Source organism: Macaca thibetana, chromosome 6 (assembly GCF_024542745.1).
Source record: "Macaca thibetana thibetana isolate TM-01 chromosome 6, ASM2454274v1, whole genome shotgun sequence".
Lineage (NCBI taxonomy): Eukaryota > Metazoa > Chordata > Mammalia > Primates > Cercopithecidae > Macaca > Macaca thibetana.
In genome coordinates, this window is record NC_065583.1 from 124,695,553 (window position 1) to 124,722,054 (window position 26,502).

The 26,502-nt window shown below is 36.6% G+C and overlaps 1 protein-coding gene across 3 annotated transcripts in view; it reads left to right on the plus strand.

Annotated features, from left to right (window-relative positions):
- Window positions 1-26,502, plus strand: part of DHX29 (DExH-box helicase 29) — a 54,872-nt gene that overhangs the window by 12,776 nt on the left and 15,594 nt on the right. For 2 of the 3 annotated variants that reach the window (XM_050794681.1, XM_050794684.1), the window contains exons 6-20: window positions 576-704; window positions 5,005-5,130; window positions 5,920-6,082; window positions 9,761-9,926; window positions 10,216-10,339; window positions 11,759-12,367; window positions 14,033-14,176; window positions 19,462-19,638; window positions 20,337-20,477; window positions 21,688-21,832; window positions 21,968-22,085; window positions 23,324-23,408; window positions 24,554-24,642; window positions 26,028-26,156; window positions 26,247-26,322. In XM_050794681.1, coding sequence (XP_050650638.1) covers window positions 576-704; window positions 5,005-5,130; window positions 5,920-6,082; window positions 9,761-9,926; window positions 10,216-10,339; window positions 11,759-12,367; window positions 14,033-14,176; window positions 19,462-19,638; window positions 20,337-20,477; window positions 21,688-21,832; window positions 21,968-22,085; window positions 23,324-23,408; window positions 24,554-24,642; window positions 26,028-26,156; window positions 26,247-26,322 — 2,421 coding nt within the window. Of the gene's footprint in view, window positions 1-575; window positions 705-5,004; window positions 5,132-5,919; window positions 6,083-9,760; window positions 9,927-10,215; window positions 10,340-11,758; window positions 12,368-14,032; window positions 14,177-19,461; window positions 19,639-20,336; window positions 20,478-21,687; window positions 21,833-21,967; window positions 22,086-23,323; window positions 23,409-24,553; window positions 24,643-26,027; window positions 26,157-26,246; window positions 26,323-26,502 lie in introns of all 3 variants that reach the window. The other variant, XM_050794683.1, reaches the window with a different exon arrangement.

Below are 26,502 nucleotides of genomic sequence, written 5' to 3' on the forward strand. Positions count from 1 at the left end.
CGTCTCGGCCTCCCAAAGTGCTGGGATTACAGGCTTGAGCCACCACGCCCGGCCTGGCTGGACTTCTTATGGCATCTGGCTTCCAAGAATATTTTAAGACAATAAGCCAAAATGTACAAATTCTTATTAAGCTCCTGCTTTATCATTCTTGCTAATGTCCCATTGACTGAAGCAAGTCACATGACCAAGCCCAGAGTCTGTGGAAGAAAATCACAGATGAATGTGAATAATGGGACTGTAATTCATTAAGGCATTACACTTAAATACTCTGCATATTGTAAAATGTCTATGGAAAAAATAATCCTCATAAAACCAGTGTTTTTAAGGAATAACAGTAGTTTTTAACAGTTCTCATTTCATTCTTTTTTACCACTTTATATAAATATATTCTTTGGATTTTGCAATTGTAAATTTCTTAATGTTGAGGTCAATTTGTCCTTCACTGAGCAATAAAGAATAACAGCTTATATATGTCTGCTGTTTTTGAGTGTGAGGAAATTGTAAAAGCAGTGACAAGATAGTTTTGACACCTTTTTCTAACTTTGGTTTTTCAGATATTTGTTTTCTCTTTCTAGCCAAAAAAGGAAGAAAAAAATACGGAAGTAAATATGAAAGAGTGGATTTTACGATATGCTGAACAACAAAATGAAGAAGAAAAGAATGAGAATTCTAAAAGTTTAGAAGAGGAGGAAAAATTTGACCCTGTGAGTAGAAATTTGTATTAGGCTTCTAACTGGATGTTCCTAAGTAAGATATATTTACTTTTCTGAGCCTTAGTTTGCTCATTTGTAAATTGGAAATGTACCTCTAAAGGGCTGATGTGAAGATTAAATAAAATAACACTTAGGTAAAAACTTAGCAGAAAGTTAACTGCTCAAAAGATGTTAATTACATTTCTCATGTTTAAAGAGATAATCATCAAATATTTTAAAATGATTTTTATGAGTAAGGAGCATGCTAAATTCTTTAGGTAATATTAAAAAGGCACATTCCTTTACAGAAGTTCATGGTTGAGAGAGAATAACATAGACATCATATGGTAAGATAGAAATATAAGGCAGAAAATATACTAAGTCAAAAAAGCAAGGTATGGGAAATACTGTAATATATATATCTGACAAAGGATTTCTATACATAATTATATAAAGAAGCTTTAAAAATAGACACCTCACAAAAGTAGATTAAATTAGAGAAATGAAAATGAAAACTTAAATGAGATACCACTATATATCCATCAGAATGGCTAAAACTAAAAAGATCAGTAATACTAAATGTTAGGAGGAATGTAGAGCAACTGGAATACTCATATTGCTAATGGGAATGTAAAGCTAATGGAAATGTAAAATGGTACAGCCACTTAGAAAAACTCATCCTTTCTCATAAAGTTAAACAAATACTTGTCATGTGACCCAACAATTTTATTTCCAGGTATTAAGAAAAATTAAAGGCCGGGCGCGGTGGCTCAAGCCTGTAATCCCAGCACTTTGGGAGGCCGAGACAGGCGGATCACGAGGTCAGGAGATCGAGACCAGCCTGGCTAACACGGTGAAACCCCGTCTCTACCAAAAAGATACAAAAAAAACTAGCCGGGCGAGGTGGCGGGCGCCTGTAGTCCCAGCTACTCGGGAGGCTGAGGCAGGAGAATGGTGTAGACCCGGGAGGCGGAGCTTGCAGTGAGCTGAGATATGGCCACTGCACTCCAGCCTGGGCGACAGAGCAAGACTCCGTCTCAAAAAAAAAAAAAAAAAAAAGTTAAAACATTTCTTCAGAGACTTGTACACAAATGTTCATAGCAGCTTTATTTGTATTAGGCAAACACTGCAAACAGCCCATATGTCTGTCAACAGGCAAATGGTGGATGTTGCAGAACAGCATGTGTAATCTGATGAATTCGTTTGTGTAAAAGAGAAAATACATATAGCTACGTATTTGCTTTTTTACATAAGCAAAGAAAACATCTGGGAAGAGACACAAGAAGCTGTTACTGGTGATTAGGACCAGGGTGGTATAGTGGGATGGAGAATTCTTCTTTATATTCTTCTGTATATCTACGTTTTTTAAAACCTTGTTCCTGGCCGGGCGCGGTGGCTCACGCCTGTAATCCCAGCACTTTGGGAGGCCGAGGCGGGTGGATCACAAGGTCAGGAGATCGAGACCACGGTGAAACCCCGTCTCTACTAAAAATACAAAAAAAAAAATTAGCCGGGCGCGGTTGTGGGCGCCTGTAGTCCCAGCTACTCGGGAGGCTGAGGCAGGAGAATGGCGTGAACCCGGGAGGCGGAGCTTGCAGTGAGCCGAGATCGCGCCACTGCACTCCAGCCTGGGCAACAGAGCGAGACTCCGTCTCAAAAAAAAAAAAAAAAACACCTTGTTCCTGTATTAAACTAATATAAGTGAAATATTTAGGGAAGTATAAGTCTACTTTGAGATTTGGAGAAAGAAGAGGTCTCTTCTGATTGGAGCATTAAGTCAAGACTTCAAAGAGATGGGACCTAAAGGATGCGCAGAGTTCAGACAGGCAAAGAAAGATGGGAAGATGGCCCACATGTGTGAAATACTGTGAACAAGGGTACAGATGTGGAATTGTACAAGGAGCCTTTCAGTAATAAAAAATGGATGAGCATATGTAGAGATAAGATGTACAGATGAGTACTGGTAGATAGGAGTAAACAGGTGAGTTCACCTGAGACTGGAAGATTTCGATGTCCAGAAGGTGATTTTGACACTTTTCCTTGAAAGTAAAGAGCCACTACAGATTTAGGGGCAGGTGACTGACAAGAAGAATGATATTTTAGGTCAAGCTTAGTAGTATTTGAGGTGGTTTGGAATACTGAGTGATGTTTAGGACAATTTGGAAAGTGTAGGGAGGCCATTATAGTACCTATTGCACTTGCTCAGGTATGAGATAATAAAGGCTCATATCGGTAATTGGAAAGGAAGAGAAACATTTATAAAGCAAGAATCAATAGAAATTGATGATTTACGGAATATAAAGGCTAAGGAAGATTTCTTCAGAGAAGATATACAAATCACCAGTAAGTATATGAAGAAATGCTCAACATTACTAATCATTAGGGAAATGCAAATCAAAACCACAGTGGCATACCACTTCACACCCGTTAGGATGTCAGCTATCAAAAAAACTGGAAATAATAAATGTTAACAGGAATGTAGCGAAATTGGAACCCTGTGTACTATTGGTGGGAATATAAAATGGTGCAGCCATTGTGGAAAACAGTTTGGTAGTTCTTCAAAAAATTAAAAATCGAATTACCATATGATCCATTAATTCCATTTCTGGGTATGTACTCAAAAGAATTGAGAGCAGAGTCTTGGAGGAGGTATTTGTACACTGTGTTCATAGCAGCATTATTCACAATAGCTAAAACGTGGAAGCAATCCAGTATCTACCAATAAAACAAATGAATAGGTAAAATGTGGCATGCACATAAAACTGAATAGTATTGAACCTTAAAAAATAAGGAAGTTCTGGTACATGCTACAACACGGCTGGACCTTGACCAACTATATGCTAAGTGAAATATGCCAATCACAAAAAGACAGATACCATATGATTTCACTTATATAACATCCCTAAGTCAAATTCATAGAGACAAAGTAGAATGGTGGTTGCCAGGGGCTGGTGGGGGATGGCAGAATGCGGAGTTAATGCTTAATGGGAATAGAGTTTCATGTTTGCCAGATAAAAATGTTCTGAAGATGGATGGTGGTGATGGTTGTACAACGTCATGAATGTATTTAATACCACTGAACTGTACACTTAAAAATGGTTAAGATGGCACATTTTATCGGGGAAAAATGTGCCAAAGATGGCAAGAGGTGCGTAAATGGAGGGATGGTGGTATCACTGCCAAGTACAGGAAAGATGGAAAGGATAAGTATTATATGAGTGAATTTGAGGTGGTAGCTAACCTTTCTGTCTGTTACACTGATATTTGTATTGATATTTGTCTCTACACAAAATGGTACCAAAATTCAGCTAGATATGCTTGCTTAATTGTCTCTTTTTCCTTCTTTATCAGTTATGTTTCCTTCTCCAGTCCATAGTTTTATGCTTCTAATCTGCTGTCACTTATTAACCTAAGGGGGAGAAAAACAGTAATTTGAGTTTAACTTTAAACTTCTTAGTTTTTGCTCAGGAGTCAAGTCATGTCCTTGAGGGTTATGACATCCATTTTCCTCAAAAGCCATTTTTTTCCTGTCTTCCATAAGATAGAGATTATGTGAAGTTAACTTTCAGATGAGTATTATTATTACTGCATGAATAATCCTTTAAACACACATACTTATGAAACGATTTTTTTTTTTTTTTAGGGACAGAGTCTTGCTCCATCACCCAGGCTGGAGTGCAGTGGTACTATCTCAGCTCACTGCAGCCTCTGCCTCCCAGGTTCCAGTGATTCTCTTGCCTCAGCCTTCTGGGTAGCTGGGATTATAGGCGCCCACCACCACGCCCGGCTAATTTTTGTATTTTCAGTAGAGGTGGGGTTTCACCATGTTGGCCAGGCTGGTCTCGAACTCCTGACCTCAGGTGATCCGCCCGCCTTGGCCTCCCAAAGTGCTGGGATTATAGGCGTGAGCCACACCACCTGGCTGAAACAATTTTTATAGAAATGAGCTCTACTTTTTATTCTGCACTTTGCTTTAGTTTACTAACACGTCAAGGAAGTTTCTCTATGTGGGTCACCCTCTTTCTTTTGCTAATCTTATTTTATTTTCTAATGACTAAATAGTCTTCTCTGTAGAGATGTTTCATATATGATTTCCAGTTTTTCTTTTACAGTCAGTGCCTCACCAAACATCTATGCACCTGCAAATCTGTGCATTTGTTTTATTTCTCTATGAAAAATTCCTAAAAGTAGATTTGCCAGATCAAAGGATAAGGTAAAAATATCACAGATTTTGATACAGTAAATTGACCATAGATATACTAATCTTGCTCTTCTTTTTTTGTTCCCCCTCCTATTGTTTTATTTGGAACAGAACGAAAGGTACTCACATCTTGCAGCAAAACTGCTGGATGCAAAAGAACAAGCAGCTACCTTTAAACTAGAAAAAAACAAGCAAGGCCAAAAAGAGGCTCAAGAAAAAATAAGGAAATTTCAAAGAGGTAAACACTTTCAAATACTTAGATGTATAAATGTAATTGTCTTCTATTTGTTGGCCTTCCTGGAATGGATGATGCTACCTTTTAATATGTCTGCCCTTTTCTAACAGTTTATACATGGGATTAGCAAACTTTTTAAATAATAAGGTAAGTAGTAAATACTGTGGACTTCATAGGCCATACAGCCTCTGTTACAACTATTCAAATTTGCTGTTACAGCACAAAAGCAGCCATAGACCATACAAAAATGAATGGCTATGTTCTAATCAGACTTTATTTATGGATACTATAAATTTCTAATCATTGTATCATGTCACCAAATGTTCTTATAACCACTTGAAAATGTAAACACCATTCTAGCTTGCAAGCCATCCAAAACAGGCAGTGGACTAGATTTGGCCTAGAAGACATTGTTTGCCAACCTATGATTTTTACACCATAAAATATCGTCGTCATTCAAGAAAGAAAGGTGAATACAATTCCATGAGTATTTGTAATGAAGATGTTTGTGTTTCCAGGCTTATTACACCTATTAAATAATTTATTTTAAAATTTTTGTATGTGTTGTGAAAATTAATAAATTGCCTCTGATTCCTGCACAGATTCCTAATAGGAATTATTAAGTAATTGGCTACAAGGAAAAAGAAGGAATGCAGTTTTTTTTAACCATTTTTAAAAACAAGGCGTGAAAACCATGTAACTCTTTGTGTATAAATACCAAAAAAGTAAACAAATAAAAGATAAATAACTGTTTTTTTAAAACTGTGAAAATAAACATTATATTTTTTCTGGTAGAAATGGAAACATTAGAAGACCATCCAGTATTTAACCCAGCCATAAAGATTTCACATCAACAAAATGAAAGGAAAAAGCCTCCTATAGCCACAGACAGAGAAAGTGCATTGAATTTTAATGTATTTGAAAAATCTGCAGCTGCTAGTGAAGAAGAGAAAGGTAAAATTAAGGGAAGATGGTCAGGGTGTAATTTATAAATAATACATGTCAAGGAATATATAATGGTAAAATTTGTTACTTTGCATTCTGGCAAAGTACATAAGATTGGCAGTGAAGTTACACTTCATAAGCTGTCTTGAAAAAGTATTAACAATTATGATAACATATATGTACAGCATTTTGTCATTACAAATAAATATCTTGCCTCAGTCTCATCTCTCTCTGATTTATCTCTAGACTGCTGCCAGAGTTATCTTTCTATAATACAGATCTAAATGTGAGTTTCCTGCCACAAACCTTTAATGGCTGCGAGCCTACTGACATCAGTAACAAGTCCAAATCTTTTAGCATGGCATTCTGGATCTTTTGCATTCTGCCACAATCTACTTTTCTACCTTATTCCCTTGGCTTATTACTCCAGCCACATTACTCTTTAAAACATTGGCTGTTTTATGGTTTCATTACTTTGCTCATCTTCTTATCCCCTACTTGGCCAACCTGTTCCCAGCTCAAGGCTTAGTGCAAACAGCTCCTCTTCCCCAAGCCCTCCCTAACTCCTTCCATACCACCAGACAAGTAATCATGTACTTCTTTGTGCTCCCAAGTTAATTATTTTTTTAAAAATTGTTTTGGGTTAATTATTGATATAGCAAGTACAGTATTTATCAGTTTGTATTTTAGTTTTTAGAAGACCATTCACTATAGTATCAAATAATATTTTAGTATTAATCATAATATTATAATTTCCATTATAGTTTTTAGAAGACCAGACTGGATGGTCTTCTAAAAACTATAGAAGTTTTTTAATTATTTTTTGAAATAATAGTATATAGCAAATAGTACAATATTATATACTATAGTTTAATAGTATACTATTTACTATTTACTATACACTATAGTTTAATATAAAACTATATTATGGTATTAGTATTTAGTTTTAATATAAAGCTAAATTATGGTATTATAAATACTATAAATATTATCTGATAAATACTATGCTTGGTCTTCTAAAAACTATAATGCAATGTGATAAATACTATATATTATAGTATTTACCATTAGTAAACAATATAGTATACTGTAAACAATATAGTAATATATTTACTAATATTACTATTAGTAAACAACATAGTATATTGTTTACATTGTATATTGTTTACTAATAGTAAATAGTATAATATATAGTATTTATCACATTGCATTATAGTTTTTAGAAGACCAAGCATAGTATTTATCAGATAATATTTATAGTATTTATCATAATACGATAATTTGCATTATAGCTTTTTGTTGTTGTTTTTTGTTTTTGAGACGGAGTTTTACTCTTGTTGCCCAGGCTGGAGTGCAGTGGCATTATCTTGGCTCACTGCAACTTCCACCTCCCGGGTTCAAGTGATCCTCTTGCCTCAGCCTCCTGAGTCGCTGGGATTACAGGCATGCACCATCATGCCCGGCTAATTTTTGCATTTTTAGTAGAGATGGGATTTCGCCATGTTGACCAGGCTAGCCTTGAAGTCCTGACCTCAGGTGATCCTCCCACCTTGGCCTCCCAAAGTGCTGGGATTACAGGCGTGAGCCACCACGCCTGACCTTTTTCTTGTTTTTTTTTTTTTCTTTTTTCCAGCTCAGACTGGAGTGCAGTAGCACAATCTCGGTTCACTGCAACCTCTGCCTCCTGAATTCAAGCAATTCTCCTGCCTCAGGCTCCCCAGTAGATGGGATTACAGGCGCGTGCCACCACGCCTGGCTAATTTTTGTATTTTTAGTAGAGATAGGGTTTTGCCACGTTGGCCAGGTTGGTCTCAAACTCCTGACTTCGGGTGATCTGCCCGCCTCGGCCTCCCAAAGTGCTGGGATTACAGGTGTGAGCCACTGCGTCTGGCCACACATTATAGTTTTTAGAAGACCAGAGTGGATGGACTAACTTCTACAGTCTAAAAACTGTAGAAGTTATTTAGTTAATTGTTTAAAAAAAAAATTCTGAGTTGATTATTGATATAGCAAGTATAGTATTTATCAGATTTCATTACAGTTAGTTTAGACCCACACTGAATTGTCAGTTTTTTAAATTATTCATTCTTTCATTAGTATTTATTGTTTTCGTGGGGCATGTTTTTTGAGACAGACTCTCTGTCACCCAGGCTGGAGAACAGTGGCACGATCTTGACTTACTGCAACCTCCGCCTCCCAGGTTCAAGCGGTTCTCCTGCTTCAGCCTCCCAAGTAGCTGGGATTACAGGTGCATGCCTACATGCTTGGCTAATTTTTGTATTTTTAGTAGAGACGGGGTTTCACCATGTTGGCCAGGCTGGTCTTGAACTCCTGACCTCAGGTGATCCACCCGCCTCGGCCTCCCAGAGTGTTGGGATTACGGGCGTGACCCATCACACCCGGCCTCAGTAGTATTTATTGTGTGTTCAGTAATGAGCAAAATAACCTAGTCTCTGCCTTCTTCAAGTGTACAGTAGAAAAGGTAAGCTTCAAACATATACAATACATAATTACAAATTATGATGTGTGCTATCAAAGGAAGTAGCTTCTAATAATATAGATAACAAAGGGGTCTAATTTGGACTGGGAAGACCTTGCTGTAATGACATTTACTCTGAGATTTGACAGATATTTAGGTGTTAGCCTGGTGACAAGTTGGTGGAACAATCCTTCCAAGAAGGAGAGGGTACATTAGAAATCTAAGGTAAAAAAGCAGCACTATTCAACAGAATTTTCAATGATGGAAATGTTCTGTATCTGTACTATCCAGTGTTGTAGCTGCTAGCCAAATAGGAGTATGAAGCATTTGAAATGTAACTGAGAAACTGAATAACTAATTTACATTTAACTAACCACATGTGGCTATGTCTACTGTTCTGAGACAGGCATACTTAGAGCATTGAAGAACTGACTGATGGCCATTGTGGTTATAGCATAATAAGCAAGCAAGAGGGAAGAGTGGCAACAGACAGGCAGAGAATAGTAAGGAATTTAGACTTTATCTGTAACAGGAAGCTATTGAGGATAGTGCTGGTGCTGGTGGCAGACAGCTGATAAACCTAGAAATGACATCTGATTTCTATTTTTTTAATGGTTTAACTACAGAGTAGCCTTCCAAACATTGTAATTTGTAGTATCCTTAGTTCATCACATGGATAGTATCATATTTTACAAGAATACATAAGTTCTTCAAGATAATTATTTTTAAAGAATTTTCCCAGGTTCTGTCCATTAAGAGGATTTCCTTATGTCACTTAGAGAAAATCAAGCTTCACCTATTATCTCTTTTTTTGGAGACAGAGTATCGCTCTGTCACCCAGGCTGAAGTGCAGTGGTGCGATTTTGGCTCACTGCAAGCTCTGCCTCCCGAGTTCACGGTCATTCTCCTGCCTCAGCCTCCCGAGTAGCTGGGACTACAGGCACCTGCCACCACGCCCGACTAATTTTTTTGTATTTTTAGTAGAGACGGGGTTTCACTGTGTTAGCCAAGATGGTCTCAATCTCCTCACTTCGTGATCCGCCCGCCTCGGCCTCCCAAAGTGCTGGGATTACAGGCATGAGCCACCGCACCTGGCCTCACCTATTATCTTCTAAAAGTGCTGTTCTCCAAAGCAAGAGAGGACTTTGATCTCTGAAAAGAGAATGCTTAGCCATTTTTAAAGAACCAATCTTTGTTTACCATTTTAGATAAAAAGAAAGAACCTCGTGATGTAAGAAATTTTGACTATACTGCTCGAAGTTGGACTGGAAAATCTCCCAAACAATTTCTGATTGATTGGGTCAGGAAGAATCTTCCCAAGAGTCCAAATCCTTCCTTTGAAAAAGTTGCAGTAGGTAGATACTGGAAATGTAGGTATGTTTTGTTTTTGTTTTTGTTTTTGTTTTTTTGATTAACTCAATGAACTTTAGAAAAATTTAAGGTGGAAATCTTTTTGTTTCCTGTGAGTTAAGCATACATTTAGGAAGCTCTCAATTCTACATGTCAGGTTTATTGTCTGATAGATTATCATTATCTAATACATGCCTTCCATGGAAATATTTAAACAATTAACAAATTTGAGTTTAATGTTAATGGAATTCTGAATTTTTTTAATCTGACTTTATCAACTGTATTTTTTAAAAATGTGTTTGCTTCTTTGTAGGGTTAGGGTAATCAAGTCTGAAGATGATGTCCTGGTAGTATGCCCTACAATCTTAACAGAGGATGGCATGCAAGCTCAGCACCTGGGAGCTACTTTAGCCCTTTATCGTTTAGTTAAAGGGCAGGTAAGACTTTTTAGGCCTAACTATATCTGTATGTGGAAGGCAGTATTTAATTATGGCTCAATTTTTCTCTTTAGTGACTGTTTTTCTGATTAATCCTTTCTCATTATTCCTAATTTGGCTTCCTTTCAACCCTAAACACAGTTTGATCTTTGTTTCCTCTTAGACCAGAAGTCTGAAAGAGAGAGTATGATGATCCGACTTTTGGAGATATGCTAATTTAGCTATGCTAAAAACAGTTGATAGTGTGGTTGAATTAAGGAGAATTTTTGTTTTGAGACAGCATCTCGTTATGTTGCCTAGGCTGGAGTTGTGTGGCAGAGTCATAGCTCACTGCAGCCTCAAGTGATCCTCCTACCTCAGCCTCCTGAATAGCTGGGACTACAGGCATGTGCCACCACGTCCAGCTAATTTTTTAAAAAAGATTTTATAGAGACAGGGTCTCACTATATTGCCCAGGCTGAAAATTTTTTGTTTGTTTTCCTTTAATGTTATATTGTCTCTCTTAACTTAAAAAAATTATATAGATATTGCTTCCATTTTTCAATTTTAGGTTATATTAACAATACACTTCCAGTTTCAGGAAGGATTAAAATAAAGTCCTACTGAAGGAAGCTCTTTAAGAGAACATAGTGCTCTTTTTTTAAATTTTGGATTGTCAGTATTTCCTTTTTACAGTAAATGTGTTTCTTTCTTCGTAGGAAATTAGAACCTTCGAAAATTTTAGACACTGATTAAGTGGAACCCTGGACAGTAGTTCTTTCCGTGTTTCTGCCAGTAAAAGTTATTAATGTCTTTATTTCCCTTATTTTGCAAAATAAGGCACTATGAACTATTTGCTTGATAAAAATGACTATCAATATCAGAGAGATAATTGTGGATTCTTTATAGCACAGAATTAAGATAACTTAGATTCCATCCAGTATAGTTCATTTAAAATACTTTGACCTGTAACATTATACAACTGCCAGAATCTCAAAAGAACTGCTTTATGGTTCATTAACATTTTATATAGTGCCACTGCAGGAATAAGTAATAGACATTTGTTCAGTAGTTTCACATGTTCCAAGAGTAAGCACCTCACATATCTTAACTAAACCTCAGAATATGCCTCCCTTTTCAGAATATGCCTATAAGGGAGGTACAATTACTGGCCCCATTTTAAAAATGCAGAAGCTGAGACACATAGAGGTTAAGTGAATTGTGCAACGTTAGTCAAGTCAAGAAGCCTGAATATGATGTGCTGTTTTTGAATTTGCATCATACACATACATATATTAAAGTAATAATAATTTGAGTCAAATTATATTTTAAGATGAATATATCCTTTTAAGTGCTAATCTATTGAATTTCAAGTGCTAATCTATTGTATTTCCATATTGAACAGTTAGTGAAAATAACATACTGCTGTTTTTACTTTAGTCAGTTCATCAGTTACTTCCTCCCACTTACCGAGATGTTTGGCTGGAGTGGAGTGATGCAGAAAAGAAAAAGGAAGAATTAAATAAAATGGAAACCAATAAACCACGTGATCTTTTTATTGCCAAACTTCTGAATAAATTGAAACAGCAGCAACAGCAGCAACAACAGCATTCTGAAAATAAGAGAGAAAACTCTGAAGATCCTGAGGAATCTTGGGAAAATTTGGTTTCGGATGAGGATTTTTCTGCAGTGTCCTTGGAATCAGCAAATGTGGAAGATTTGGAACCTGTTAGAAACCTCTTTAGAAAGTTGCAAAGCACACCTAAGTATCAGAAACTTCTAAAGGAAAGACAACAGTTACCTGTATTTAAACATCGGGACTCAATTGTTGAAACTCTTAAAAGGCACCGGGTAGTGGTTGTGGCAGGTGAAACAGGGAGTGGTAAAAGTACTCAGGTACCACATTTTCTATTGGAAGATTTGCTTCTAAATGAGTGGGAAGCAAGTAAATGTAACATTGTCTGTACTCAACCTCGAAGAATCTCAGCAGTGAGTTTAGCCACCAGAGTATGTGATGAATTGGGCTGTGAAAATGGACCTGGAGGAAGGGTAAGCTGTCATTCAGCTCCACCTCAGTGAATGGTGACATTATTCACCTTTGCTTTTGTGATCCAAATGGAATGTGTACCATATATGAGTTTTCACTGTTATTGGTTGATCAGTAGCACATTTCAGGCACTTTTCGTGTTTTCTTTGATAGATGTGATAGTATGCCACTGTCCTGTGAGAAGGATTATCAGTAGTTCTGTCATTAAAATTCTCTTAGAAAAAATATATTAACTATAATAATTGAATATTCAAATATGTTACCCACTAAATTGAACAGCCAAAGAATGTGGACAAACTCAAATTCTACTAAAATATATATCAAGTTTTTGCAAACCTTTTTCTGTGGAATGTATTCCTGAATGATTTTCATTCTTTTCAGTGAGCAGAAGAGAAAAACAGTATAAATTAAAATGCTAGTATTTTCCAACCCCATATTTTTTTAAAAAATGAGAAAAGTACTTAAATGTCTATTGTCATGCATTTTGCCATGCTAGTATATACAAAACTGGCCAGACCTTAACCAGAGTGACTGCAAAGTATACGAATTAATTAAACTAGTTAGAACTAAATATGATGAATTGCAATTTCATATAATTCTGATTATACTTTGAATTGTTCATTCTGGAGATGGCATATTATATTTTTATCTCTAAACTGGGTACCCCTTCATTAAAAGTTTTCTATTTAGCAAAATTGTCTGGGTTTCTGTCATGGAATAGAGGAGGAAAAAAAAGGCACAGTTTCTGCTCTTAGAGAGTGACAGACATATATACAAATAAGACAATGGAATGACTGAAGGAGTAAGAAAGAAAATGTGATGGGGGATGTTACGTTAAAATTCCACTAGGCACTACTAGTATGATACTAGCTGCTTTTTAATGACAGCAAATTTTATGAGATCTTAGTAGAAAAGTAGACCAAATTATAGAAGCTGCTTAAAATTTCATTCCTGAGTACCTCAATATTTTGCTTCATGATTATTTAGGAAGAAATTAATTCAACATTTATTAATGTTTTAATAATCATATTAATGGTATTTAAAGAAGGTGACCAGTTTTTTCCTTAACATCTTGAAAAGCGCAAAAATTTTGGGGCTGGGTATGGTGGCTCGTGCCTATAATCCCAGCACTTTGGGAGGCTGAGGTGGGGGGATCACCTGAGGTCAGGAGTTTGAGGCCAGCCTGGCCAACATGGTGAAACCCCATCTCTACTAAAAATACAAAAATTACCCGGGCGTAGCGGCATGCCCTTGTAATCCCAGCTAAGTGGGAGGCTGAGACAAGAGAATCATTTGAACCCAAGAGATGGAAGTTGCAGTGAGCCAAGATTGCGCCACTACACTCTGGCCTGGGCGACAAGAATGAAACTCCATTTGAAAAAAAAAAAAGTTTTTCTGTTCAAATTTGCCAAAATATAAAATATATTTTATAGCTTTATAGAATTGAAGACCATGGGAAAATGCTTTTAATAATAAATTGCACTGAATAGATTTGCTAATGTATTTATTAATAAACTAATAATTACTAATATATTATTAATAAATTGTACTAGATTACTTACAGCGCTTCATTTAGCAGCAAGATCAGCACCTCTGCTTCACTTTTTATAGCTTGTTTCCCATATTACTCATGAGAATCTAATCAAGGCCCTGTGTTCTCCCTTTAGAATTCTTTGTGTGGGTATCAGATCCGGATGGAATCTCGAGCTTGTGAATCTACTAGGTTACTCTATTGTACAACAGGGGTTTTGCTAAGGAAACTTCAAGAAGATGGTCTTCTAAGTAATGTGTCTCATGTTATTGTAGATGAGGTGAGTGGATTCTATAGTTGTATTCAAAAATTTGAAATATTTTTGTATTAAAAAGATGTTACTTCTAATACTAGATAACATTTTCTTTATACTTACTAAATTATTATATACTTTACATATAATAATTTCTTGTAACAAATGTATCTCCTGTTGGTTTAATAAATACTACGTAATATTTGCTATATGCTTAATGCTGTTCAAACTGTTATGTATAACATATGTGTGTGTAGGACAGTAGGCAGTGAATTCATTTAATTCTTATAGTAACCCAGTGAAGCAGATATCGTTATTTTAAACTGAGGTACAGAGAGGTCATACAGCCTGCTCAAGTGTTCATAGGCAGTAATTTCTGTAGCTGGAGGTTCAACCCCAAGAAATTTAGCTTCAGTCTGTATTATTAACAGTATACTGCCTCTCAACTACTACATTTAGTTGTTATAGAATCTGCTGTAATTCTTAAAAAAACAAGAAGTCTTCGTCACTATATCGCTTTATTGGTAGATATACCTCAACGTGAATCAAATTTGAATGCACACTCACACTGAAGTATGCTACAAGTTTCTCCTTATAATTATTTTAAATGCCATAGGAGCCTAGTATATATAAACTAATTTGCTTGTGTATAATTTTTCAAGAACAGATAAGATATATACCATTCGTGTTATTCAGAAAATGAAATTAAAAATCTCCCCAATATAAAGTTTTTGTAAATGTCGTTAATTCACTAAGTTTAGAAAGCAATAGTGAAAGTTCATTCATTCATTGATTTTTAATTAATAGACTATATATAGTTGGGTTATTTTCCTCCTTTTTGTTAGAAATTATTAGAAGCATAGAAAGGTAGAAAAATGAAAAGAAAAAGTATGATTTCATGATTCAGAAAAAAAAAAGTTAATCTTTAATTTGTATATTTATATGTGTATATTTAATATGTGTATTTATAATTCTTTCACATTAGTCAACAAAAACCTTTTTTTTTTTTTTTTTGAGACAGAGTCTCGCTCTGTCACCAGACTGGAGTGCAGTGGCGTGTTCTCGGCTCACTGCAACCTCCACCTCCTGGATTCAAGGAATTCTCCTGCCTCAGCCTCTTGAGTAAGCTGGGACTAGGCGTGTGCCACCACGTCCACCTAATTCTTGTATTTTTGGTAGACGGTGTTTCACCATGTTGGCCAGGCTGGTCTCAATCTCCTGACCTCATGATCCGCCCATCTCGGCCTCCCAACGTACTGCGATTACAGGCATGAGCCACCATGCCTGGCCCAAAAACATGATTTTTAAAAGTAGCTTTATACTAGTATATAATTTGAATGGTCCCATAATTTATTTAGCTATTTTCCGCTTGTCAGATAAGTTTGAGTGAAGACATTTTAAAATAACCTAATTAATATTTTGATAATAAATAAATTATAGGAATTTTTATCTAAGGAGTCTTTATTCCTTAACAAGAGAGAACACTGTACTGTTGTTACAGGAGCAACAGGTTTGTATGCTCACTGTGTAGTAACAGACTAATGCACTGAGACAGTAGAGTTTGCAGCAGAGAAAGTGTTTAATGGTTGCAGGGCACCAAGCAAGGAGATGAGGAGACCCTCAATCTATCTCCCAGAGGAGTTATGGGCTTTTAAGGGGATTTTGGAAGGCAAGGGATTGGAAAATTGGCATCGTTGATTGGTAAGGGTAAAGAGGATAAAAATCATCAGGATGTAGAAACTGCATTATTTGGGGAGTCAGCTCTTTGTGAGGTCCTTCATAACAGCTGGCATCAGTGGGGTCCTTCACATCAGCTTTGAGTCAGTAGTTTCACTGGTACATAGGACCTGAAGGAATTTCTCAAATGGAAAACGTACCATTTCATAATGTTCAAGTTATCTATAGAGCAGTTAAGGGGAACGATAATCTAGGGTCTATGTGATTCGAGGACAATAGGCAGTGAACTACTTTCTTCCTTGATTAATTTTATAAAGTTTATAGGGATGGTTTCACTCTTATCACTAAGATATCAAAGAGAAAGAGGCTGAATGGCTGCTTTTTTATCTGGCCCCAGGCTCCTGCGGGAAGGGAGTTGAGGTAAGGTGTCACAATTGTGGCTTTGTATGACCAAGATCTGGATTTAATCAGTATCATCAAAGGTCAACATGAGCCAAAATGCTGATTTTTTTTTTCGTATTACCATTCTTAAAATAAGCTACAATATATTTATAGTGAGAAATTCTTATTGTTAGGTAAGTTGAAATATCTGTAGCAGTTAATAAGTTCTGTTGAACCCCAAGTTATTACCAGAAAATTGCTTGGTAAATATAGATCAGGATGAACTCTAAAAACCAGACCAACTTCAGAAAGTTGTATTCTTTCATGGTTTTGTATTAGCCATTCGTAGACACAGTTAACTGAATTGAGCTCCAATGTGATCCCATCAACCTCTTAGACACTATAGCAAGTAAAAAAAACCTAGAAGTGAAATTCATCATCATGTTAAGTATTTATTGTAAGAGATGTCAGGACAAAGTCCATGACATTATACAGGAACCTCTTTATGAAGACAGTCAGAATAATGCTCCTTCTGGCCTTACTATTAGGAATTGTGTGATTTTAGTTTGTAGTCAGTGTGTGAATTGAGTAGATTTTCTTGATGGCTGATAGTGTGCTTACAGCCAAATTTTCTGCCCATCTATACCAAGTATACTTAATAGTATGCATTTTTATTTGCTCTATTTTATGTTCTATCCTTATTTTTTTCCTTTTAAAAAAAAATCTGGCCAGGTGCAGTGGCTTGCACCTATAATGCCAGCAATTTGGGAGGCTGAGGCGGGAGGATCACTTGAGCCCAGGAGTTTGAGACCAGCCTGGGCAATATAAGGGAGACCTCCTCTCTCCAAAAAAAAAAAAAAAATTAGCTAGGTTTGGTGGCTTTTGCCTATAGTCCTATCTACTCACTTATAGTCCCATCTGCTTGCAAGGCTGAGGTGGAGGATTGCTTGAGCCTGGGAGGTCAAGTCTGTAGTGAGCTGTGGTAGTGCCACTGTGCTCCAGCCTGGGCAACAGCGAGACCCTGTCTCAAAATAACAAAAGCCTTATTTGTATAAATTCGTATCTATTTGATGAAGTTTTCCAGATCTATGTCTTCCATCAGATTTCTTTCCTGAGCATCAGACTTAAATATCTAGCTACCATCTAGATACCTTCAGTCTCAGGAACTCCAAACTCAGCAGTTCCACTACTCAACATCTCTCTTCCCTGTTCATCTTGTATAACTTGCCCCTTCTCCTCTCTTCTAAATCTCTGAATGATCCCCAGTCACCTGGTCAAACCACCAAAGTAAAAATGTCTTTAAGATTTTTCCTTCTCCCACATCCCCTGAATCCAGTCAGCTAGTCCTTTTATTTTGCCTTTCTCAAGTACATCGACTTTTCTCCGTATTCACTGGTGTTACCCTTAAAGAGGTCACCATTATTTCTTTAATTACTACAAAAGTCTCTAATGAATTAAACTTCCTGCTTTGTTTTGCTGTCCTCCACCACATTTTCCACATTGTAGCCAGGATTATCCTTTTTAAAATAAAACTCAGACCACATGATTCCTCTGCTTTAAAATGCTTTAATCACTGCCCTTCCTGACTCATTAGGATAAAGTCACAACTCCTTAACCCAGTTTACAAGGCCTTACAGGGCAGTTTATTGAGTATCTTACCAGCTTTATTTATGACCCATCCCCTATCCCATGCCCAAGTCATTGTTTTTGTTTCTCCAGTTTCTGAAAGTTAGTATGATCCTTCTTTCTACCATGAATTCATACACACTGTGTACCTTAACATGAACGCTTTTTTCTCCTTTTTTCATCCCGTTTCTTCCTCCTCTTTTTCTTTTCATACTCATCCCTCAGTCCTCAGCATCAATGGCATTTGTCTTAGTAGCCTTCTTGACCATCGGGATTAGCTATCCTTCATATATAATTCAAACCATCCTATACAGCATCTTCTTACTGCACTGAAAACTCAAAGGAAGAGAACTCTCTTGGTTGCTTTTTAAACTCCAGCATCTGGCACAATGCTGAGTACTTACTGTTAGGCTCTGTTCTAAGGGCTTTGCATTCTCTCATTTGATTGTCACAACTCTATGAAATTTGCATTATTTGTATTCTCCTTTTATAGAAGAAATAGACCCAGAATATTTAAATGACTTTCCCTAAGTCATTTAAATTTCTCCAAGTCACACTGTAAGTGGCCAAGAATTGGACCCTAGCAATTGATTCCAGAGTCTGAACACTTAACCCCTACTGCCTCCCTTCCGAACGAATGATAAAACCTGTTTTGTTATCTTGATATACTTTATTGTTTTGTGCTACCTTAAATCTGTTATAAAATAGAGTAGAACTAAGTCACAGTACAGAAAGTTGGAAGATAGAATCAACAGATACTAAAGTTCTGACAGTATACCTCATCCATGCTCTTCCCTAAAATGCATGTGTTGGAAGAGCATAAAACCCTTTTTTCTGACAGTGATAGAGATTCTCTTGGATTCCTGCTAGTTAATGCCTCTTTTTCTACCTACTAGATAAACCATCTGTCTTGTAATGGTGACAGTATAGTTTTATATTAGTGGCAGAGATTTAGCAGTCACTCTTGCTTCTAAGTGAAATTTGGGATATACCCTACATCTTTTCTTTTTTCTTTGAGACAGAGTCTCACTCTGTCGCCCAGGCTGGAGTGCAGTGGTATGAGCTTGACTCACTGCAACCTCTGCCTCCTGGGTTCAAGATTCTCCTGCCTCAGCCTCCCAGGTAGCTGGGATTACAGGTGCACACCACCGTACCTGGCTAATACTTGTATTTTTAGTAGAGACAGGGTTTCACCATGTTGGCCAGGGTGGTCTCAAACTCCCGACGTCAGGTGATCCGCCCGTGTCAGCCTCCCAGAGTGCTCAAGTATGAGCTACTGGCAATAAGGTACTCCTTTTTCACGCATCCCTCAAACTTAGAGTTGTACCCGGCCTTATCAGCTACATCTGATCTGATTTGCGAACCATCTCCTAGGGTAGAGTCATGCTGTCATGGCTAATCTAGTTCATTATATGATTTTCAGTGAATTCAATTTTAGAGAATGACTTTATTTTCAGTTCTGAAGATCTGCCTTATTTAAAACATACAGCTTCTCCCTCCCTGCACATGTACTGACTGTACTTAGATATTGAATAACTTTTAGTAAATCTGGGTGTCTGATTGTTCAAGCTTCTTACTAGAATTTATACAATATATGATGAATTTTTTTATTCCCTTTTTAAAACTAGGTTCATGAAAGAAGTGTCCAGTCAGACTTCCTACTAATTATCTTGAAGGAAATTTTACAGAAACGTTCTGATCTACACTTGATTCTAATGAGTGCCACTGTGGACAGCGAAAAATTTTCTACGTATTTCACACACTGCCCTATTCTCAGAATTTCAGGAAGAAGTTATCCTGTTGAGGTAAGTTTTCTTTATAATGTGTGTATAAGCAGAAACTGCATTACCAACAGGTTCTTTCCCTAGGAGATGGGTGCTTGTAGTCTGAGGCCAGAACTATTCCTAGGTTCAGTGAGTCGACAGAGGAGCGGGACACAGCCTTAAGAATCAGATGGCTGTTACTGCCTTGCCTGAGGCTGGATAGGAGAGAAAGGAGGGTGTTGACTCAAGACAGCCCTAAGGGCTAAAGAACATAAAACTATTTTCACATGAAAATCATTATATTCAGATTAAGAGTTGCCGCCCTTCCCTGGTCATCTAATGGTCAGGGAGAAAAAAAAAAAAAGAGTGGCTACCTGGCAATAAGGAACTCCTTTTTCACCCACCCCTCAAATTTAGGGTTGTCTTTGAAGCTTCCTTTTTACATATTCTATTCTTGATTCTTACCTTTTCAGTTCAGCTAATATAATCTACTCTTAACTGTTTCACATTATATGTATATATATAAATATATCTCATAATGTAATTTGTCTTGAGGCTTTAGAGACAATCCCTCTTTGTCAACCAAGTCTTCATTCCCAAATAATACTAAACATTTTTTTCATAATATTCTAAATTAGCGTTTGGTGACATTCAAAAGGTGGTGTCCCCTTGTTCTCTTTAAAATGATATTTACTGAAATGAATTTGAATTCACCCATTTATATGCCTTATTCTATGCAGGTTTTTCATCTTGAAGATATAATAGAAGAAACAGGTTTTGTACTGGAGAAAGACTCAGAATATTGTCAGAAGTTTCTGGAAGAGGAAGAAGAAGTAACCATTAATGTTACAAGCAAAGCAGGGGGAATAAAAAAATATCAGGTAAAAAGAAAATATTTTGAAAGATATCAGATAATGATATCCAGGGCCTAACCTGCCACAAGAGTTTCAAAATCATATGGTTAACACAGTGAATTTGAGTATAATTTGATAGATGAGCAATAGATCTGAGAATGAACGAATCTTAAAGGTCGTTTCTTTAATCTCTATTTCATGACTGTAATCTTTGATTTGTGATACTTTGATTGTCCTCTTAAACTATTCTGGGCCATCTAGGTACACATACAAAATCAAGGACCATACAAGTTAGAAGCAACTTCTTACAACAATTTTGTAACAGTGATCAGTTATTGAGGAGTACATAGTAGTGATTTTTCTCTACTTCATCTCAACACCATAGGTGATCAGGATAGGGCAGGTCTCAAATCTAGATCCTTGCCATTGGTTTTCTTAGCCTCTGTCCTGGCAGGAGCAGGGCAGAGGCAAGATGGTGATAGGTAGATAGTGACAGATAGATAGATAGATACGTACGTACATACATACGTACATACATACATACATACTGAAGCTGTGTAGGGCATAGTTCTTTCTGGGAAGTTCAAATATCAAAAAAACAATGTTATCCTGCATTTTAGCCAGTGGTACTAGATCCAGCATTTTTGTCATATCCATGATATTTCATGCATGTTTCCAATTTGATGAAAACACAGAGTTAAAGTTATCTTTATATTTTTATTAAGCAGATAGACCAAGAAAGCAAAAAGTAAAATCTTCCCCTAAAACACCAGAGGTAAAAATTACTAACTAAAGAAAGACTTTAGAAAAGTATAATTATTTCAAAAGAGATGACTGGAATTCAGGAGCCAAAGTACAATGTAGAAGGAATGAGCCAGGTACAAACTACTTATTAAAGTTATGACCTCTCTTGGCCTGGCTGCTTTTTAGTTGCCACGGAATGATGCATACATGATTACAATATGCTTTTCTACAATTATTTTAGTATGTATATGCCAAGATAAAAAGGTTTTGCTATACCTAAGGGCTGGATGACATTAAATTATAGGAGAGAGATGATACTTTCTGATATTCTCGCCACTACTAAGTATATTCTTTCTGTATCTTAACAAAATAGTAATGGTGACCATGAGAAAAATATAGATTTGATGAATGCAAATACCGCCTTTTTTCCTTCTTTGTCTTACAAAAATACTTAATATTTTTATTCAGCTCCCTCTGGTTGGATTTCTTTTAGGAATACATCCCAGTTCAGACTGGAGCAAATGCTGATTTAAATCCATTTTACCAGAAGTACAGCAGCCGCACTCAGCATGCTATTCTATACATGAATCCTCATAAAATCAACCTGGATCTCATTTTGGAACTTCTTGCCTACTTAGGTATATTTCTATTTCTAATGGGTCTCCATTTTATTTGATAAAACATTTCTACTATCTTGAGATGTTTTGTTAATATTTTATATGCTGTTCCTTTTATCTTCTTATTTTGAATATTGTATCTTTTTAAAATTTCAGATAAAAGTCCCCAGTTCAGAAATATTGAAGGAGCAGTATTGATCTTTTTACCAGGTCTTGCTCATATTCAGCAGTTGTATGATCTTCTATCAAATGATAGAAGATTTTATTCTGAACGGTAACTACACATCTTCATTATATTCCTGGTTGTTTTAAAATAGGAAAATATTTGATACATTAAAACCCTTGATCAGAGTTTTCAAAGTTTTTTCACCAAAGGTTAAAATTGCCCATGGGGAAGTAAGATTTTTTTGTTTAAACATTTCCATTTTAACATGTTATCTACTAAAAATTTTTAGGTACTATGTTCTGCATTTGTTCCATTTTATTTTATTTTTGAGACAGATTCTATCTCTGTTGCCTAGGCTGTAGTGTAGTGGCGTGATTGCACCTTCAGCCTCAAACTCCTGGGCTCAAGCAGTCCTACCACCTCAGCCTCCTGAGCAGCTGGGACCACAGGCGTGCACTACTACGCCCAGCTAATTTAAAATTTTTTTTTCATAGAGACAGGGTCTCCCTCTGTTGCCCAGGCTGGCCTCAAACTCCTGGGCTCAAACGAACTTCTCACCTTGGCCTACCAAAGTGCTGGGATTACAGGTGTGAGCCACTGCCTGTAGCCTTCATCTTCTTTTTTTTTTTTTTTTAAGGCAGAGTCTTGCTCTGTTGGCCAGGCTGGAGTGCAGTGGCACAATCTCAGCTTACTGTAACCTCTACCTCCGGGTTCAAGTGATTCTCCTGCCTCAGCCTCCCCAAGTAGCTGGGACTACAGGTGCATGCTACCACGCCCAGCTAATTTTTATATTTTTAATAGAGATGGGGTTTCACCATGTTGACCAGGCTGGTCTCAAACTCCTGACCTTAGATGATCCACCCATCTCAGCCTCCCAAAGTGCTGGGATTACAGGCATGAGCCACCGCACTCGGCCAGGCTTCATCTTCTTAATAAGATTAAGCAGAGGGAATCCTGTGGTTTAAAAGTAAGATGGTGACTCCTGCCAACCTGCTAAATCGTGCAAAACTCCAACCAAACTGCAGTTTATCAGCCATATATATTTAATCAGCTGTTTACTATATGTTTCAATAGAGTTTATTACTACTGTAATAAACCATATAAGCCACTTCAACATTAGAAAGAACATTAAAAAAATTTAATCCTGTTTGCATAGTTTGTTTATATTCTCTGTGATGCGTGTATATGAGGTTTCATTGTACAATTCTGTAAACACTTGTGTATGTTTAAATTTTTTCATAGTAAAAAATCTTAAAGTTGCTTGCTATATGCAAATAAATTTTGTTGTTCTTTGCAGTGTCTTCTAAAGAGAAACCCTTGCTAAGAACTATGATTTTAACTTTCAGATATAAAGTGATAGCTCTGCATTCTATTCTTTCAACCCAAGATCAAGCTGCAGCATTCACACTTCCTCCTCCAGGAGTCAGGAAGGTAAAATTTAGTACAGCAAATTTATATGTGATACACCTGAGAGTATTTTATGAATGCAGTATAACTTTTTATCATCAAAGACAGTTGTTAACATTAAGTGCTTGATGTGCAGTGCCAACTCCAGGTGTTCTGCGCCTTACCATCATCAGAAGTGAACCCAATGTTACAATTCAAGCATTTGTATGTTTACATTATGTGCTATTTAAGGGAGAAGACTTCATTGAGAGAGTGCTAGTTGAAAAATATGGTATGGATGTTGCCTGTTGAGGGAAAAAAGTCACAACTTTTTCCCGAGAAGGCATCACAAAGGAGATTGGATATTAGGCATCACAAAGGAGACTGAATATTTAAATCCTGGGAGTATTCTTGTTGTTGTCTAGGCAGATCCTCTCTGATGATTTTTCCTGTACATAAACCATTAGGTAGGTCACAAAGCTAATAAGTAACAGAGCCAGGACAACAACCTAGTTCTTCTCATTAATGTGATTTTTTTTTTCCCTAATAATAGTGAAGGGCTGTGCTCAGCTGTCTTCAATCTCTACCCAGTTTCCCATTCTACTTATGTTTTTTTTGTTTTGAGACGGAGTTTCAAAACAACACTCCAGCCTTGTTGCCCAGGCTGGAGTGCAATGGCACAATCTCAGCTCACTGCAACCTCCTCCTCCCGGGTTCAAGTGATTCTCCTGCCTCAGCCTCCTGAGTAGCTGGGATTACAGGCACCTGCCACCAAGCCTGGCTAATTTTTGTATTTTTAGTAGAGACAGGGTTTTGCCAGGTTGGCCAGGCTGGTCTCAAACTCCTGACCACAGGTGATCCTCCCGCCTTGGCCTCCCAAAGTACTGGGATTACAGGTGTGAGGCACTGCACCCAGCCCTACTTATGTCGTTTTTAAGATGATTGACTAGAATTAGGGGAGTGGTATTTTTGTTGGACTAAAAAATCTGTATTTTAGATTTGGTCTAATTAGTAAGCTAAGCTGACAAAACCAGAGTAAATTAAAATTACATAGTAATAGCAAATAGATTGTAAATTTTTGTGACTGAAATTGAAATTCAGTTTTTAAATTTCATCAGCTCAAACTAATATAAATAATGATATATTAATGAAAGTAGTCTAAATGTTTTAAGCTTTTTGTTTTTTTTCAGATTGTTTTAGCAACAAATATTGCAGAGACGGGTATCACTATTCCAGATGTTGTATTTGTAATTGATACTGGAAGAACAAAAGAAAATAAGTAAGTTTAAATTTCCCAAATCAAAACATTTTTAACCTGGAAAGAGGCTGAGGCTCTTGAATTCTTGGGAGAAATCCTAAAATTATATAGCGAAAATCCTAAATGTCCTAGTTCTGTCCAAAGCAAAAGCCTTAGAGAAACTGTAAGAAACTTTAAAATATCTGAAAGTAAATGTCAGAATTTCATGTCATGGGTTTTCCCATAAGTAATGCCAGTATAGTGCGACTTTTAAAAAGTACTGAGAAAAATTTTTAAAACATAAATTTTTATAGATTTTTTATTTGTAAAATAAATTGTTTAACAAAAAACATTCTTTGTGTAATTTGGAAAAGAAACATGGCTTTTGGAGTAAGAGCTGAATTTAAATCCCTTGAGCAAGTAACATAACATATAACCTCTCTAATCATCAGTTTCCTCATTTGCAAATGGGTAAAATGAAAAATTTTTATTTTATTTTATTTTTTGAGATGGAGTCTTGCTCTGACACCCAGGCTGGAGTGCAGTGGCACAATCTCACTGCAGCCTCCACCTCCCTGTTTCAAGCAGTTCCCATCTCTGCCTTCTGAGTAGCTGGGATTACAGGCGCATGCCACCATACTCTGCTAATTTTTTTGTATTTTTAGTAGAGACAGGTTTCACCATGTTGGCCAGGCTGGTCTTGAACTCCTGACCTTAGGCAGTCTGCCCTCCTCGGCCTCCCAAAGTGCTGGTATTACAGGCGTGAGCCACCTCACCCAGTCAAAATGAAAATTTCATAACTGAAAGTGCCTAGTTCAGTAACTGGAACCTAATAGGTTACTGTAACTGAATCGTCAACAAAAAGATTACTACTGTATAAATAATGTTTATATTGCATAAATAGGACAGACCACCTTTAGTAGTCTACTATAACCTACATACACTATCCCCTGTTTTAGGAAACCATAGCAATATTTGCAAGAGAGTACCGCTATTCAATAAAAAGTAGATTCTTGATTCTTTGAATTGTACCTCTAGAGAAAATGTTTTCAGGGTTTAACTGTATCGTGAACAGTATGTTGAATTGTAATGTTCACAGTAACACTTCTCAAAATATGTCAAATAATTCTCGTTCCTTAATTAATAGATATTCTACTAACTTTTTAAAAGATTCTATGATCAGGTTAGTATGAGAAGGGATAAGTTAAAGAAGTTTTTTTTCTTTTCCCAGACTTTTAATTTGTAGTGTATTTAGTATGCAATGTTTACTAAATTATTTAAATATGAAGCATAATTTGAGAATTATTGGTCCAAATAATGGACTTTTTAAGCTTATATTTAACTTAGTTGTAACAGTCAAATCCAGCTTTTTCCAATTTTGACTTAAGTCAATTATCTGCATATTCTCTCCTAAAACATTTCTTCAGGTACCATGAAAGCAGTCAGATGAGTTCTTTGGTCGAGACGTTTGTCAGTAAAGCCAGTGCTTTGCAGCGCCAGGGAAGAGCTGGGCGGGTCAGAGATGGCTTCTGTTTCCGAATGTACACAAGAGAAAGGTATGGCATAGCACTGGAAATGTAAAACACATAAACCAGTACTGTGTGCCATTTCTGATAGTATGTATTTAGTATTTCTTTATTTTTCAGATTTGAAGGCTTTATGGAGTATTCTGTTCCTGAAATCTTACGTGTACCTTTGGAGGAATTATGCCTTCATATTATGGTAATCTCAAGGGAACTCAGATGAATTTTGTCCTTCACCCCTTTCTAGAAAAGAAAAAAATGAACACCTAAACTTACCTTATATTGCTTTAGATTTTCAACTTTTTTACTCTTATTTAATATATGCCCTTATCCATCTTATTATAAGTAAATCCACTGTGTTTTGGTTTTGCCAGACACT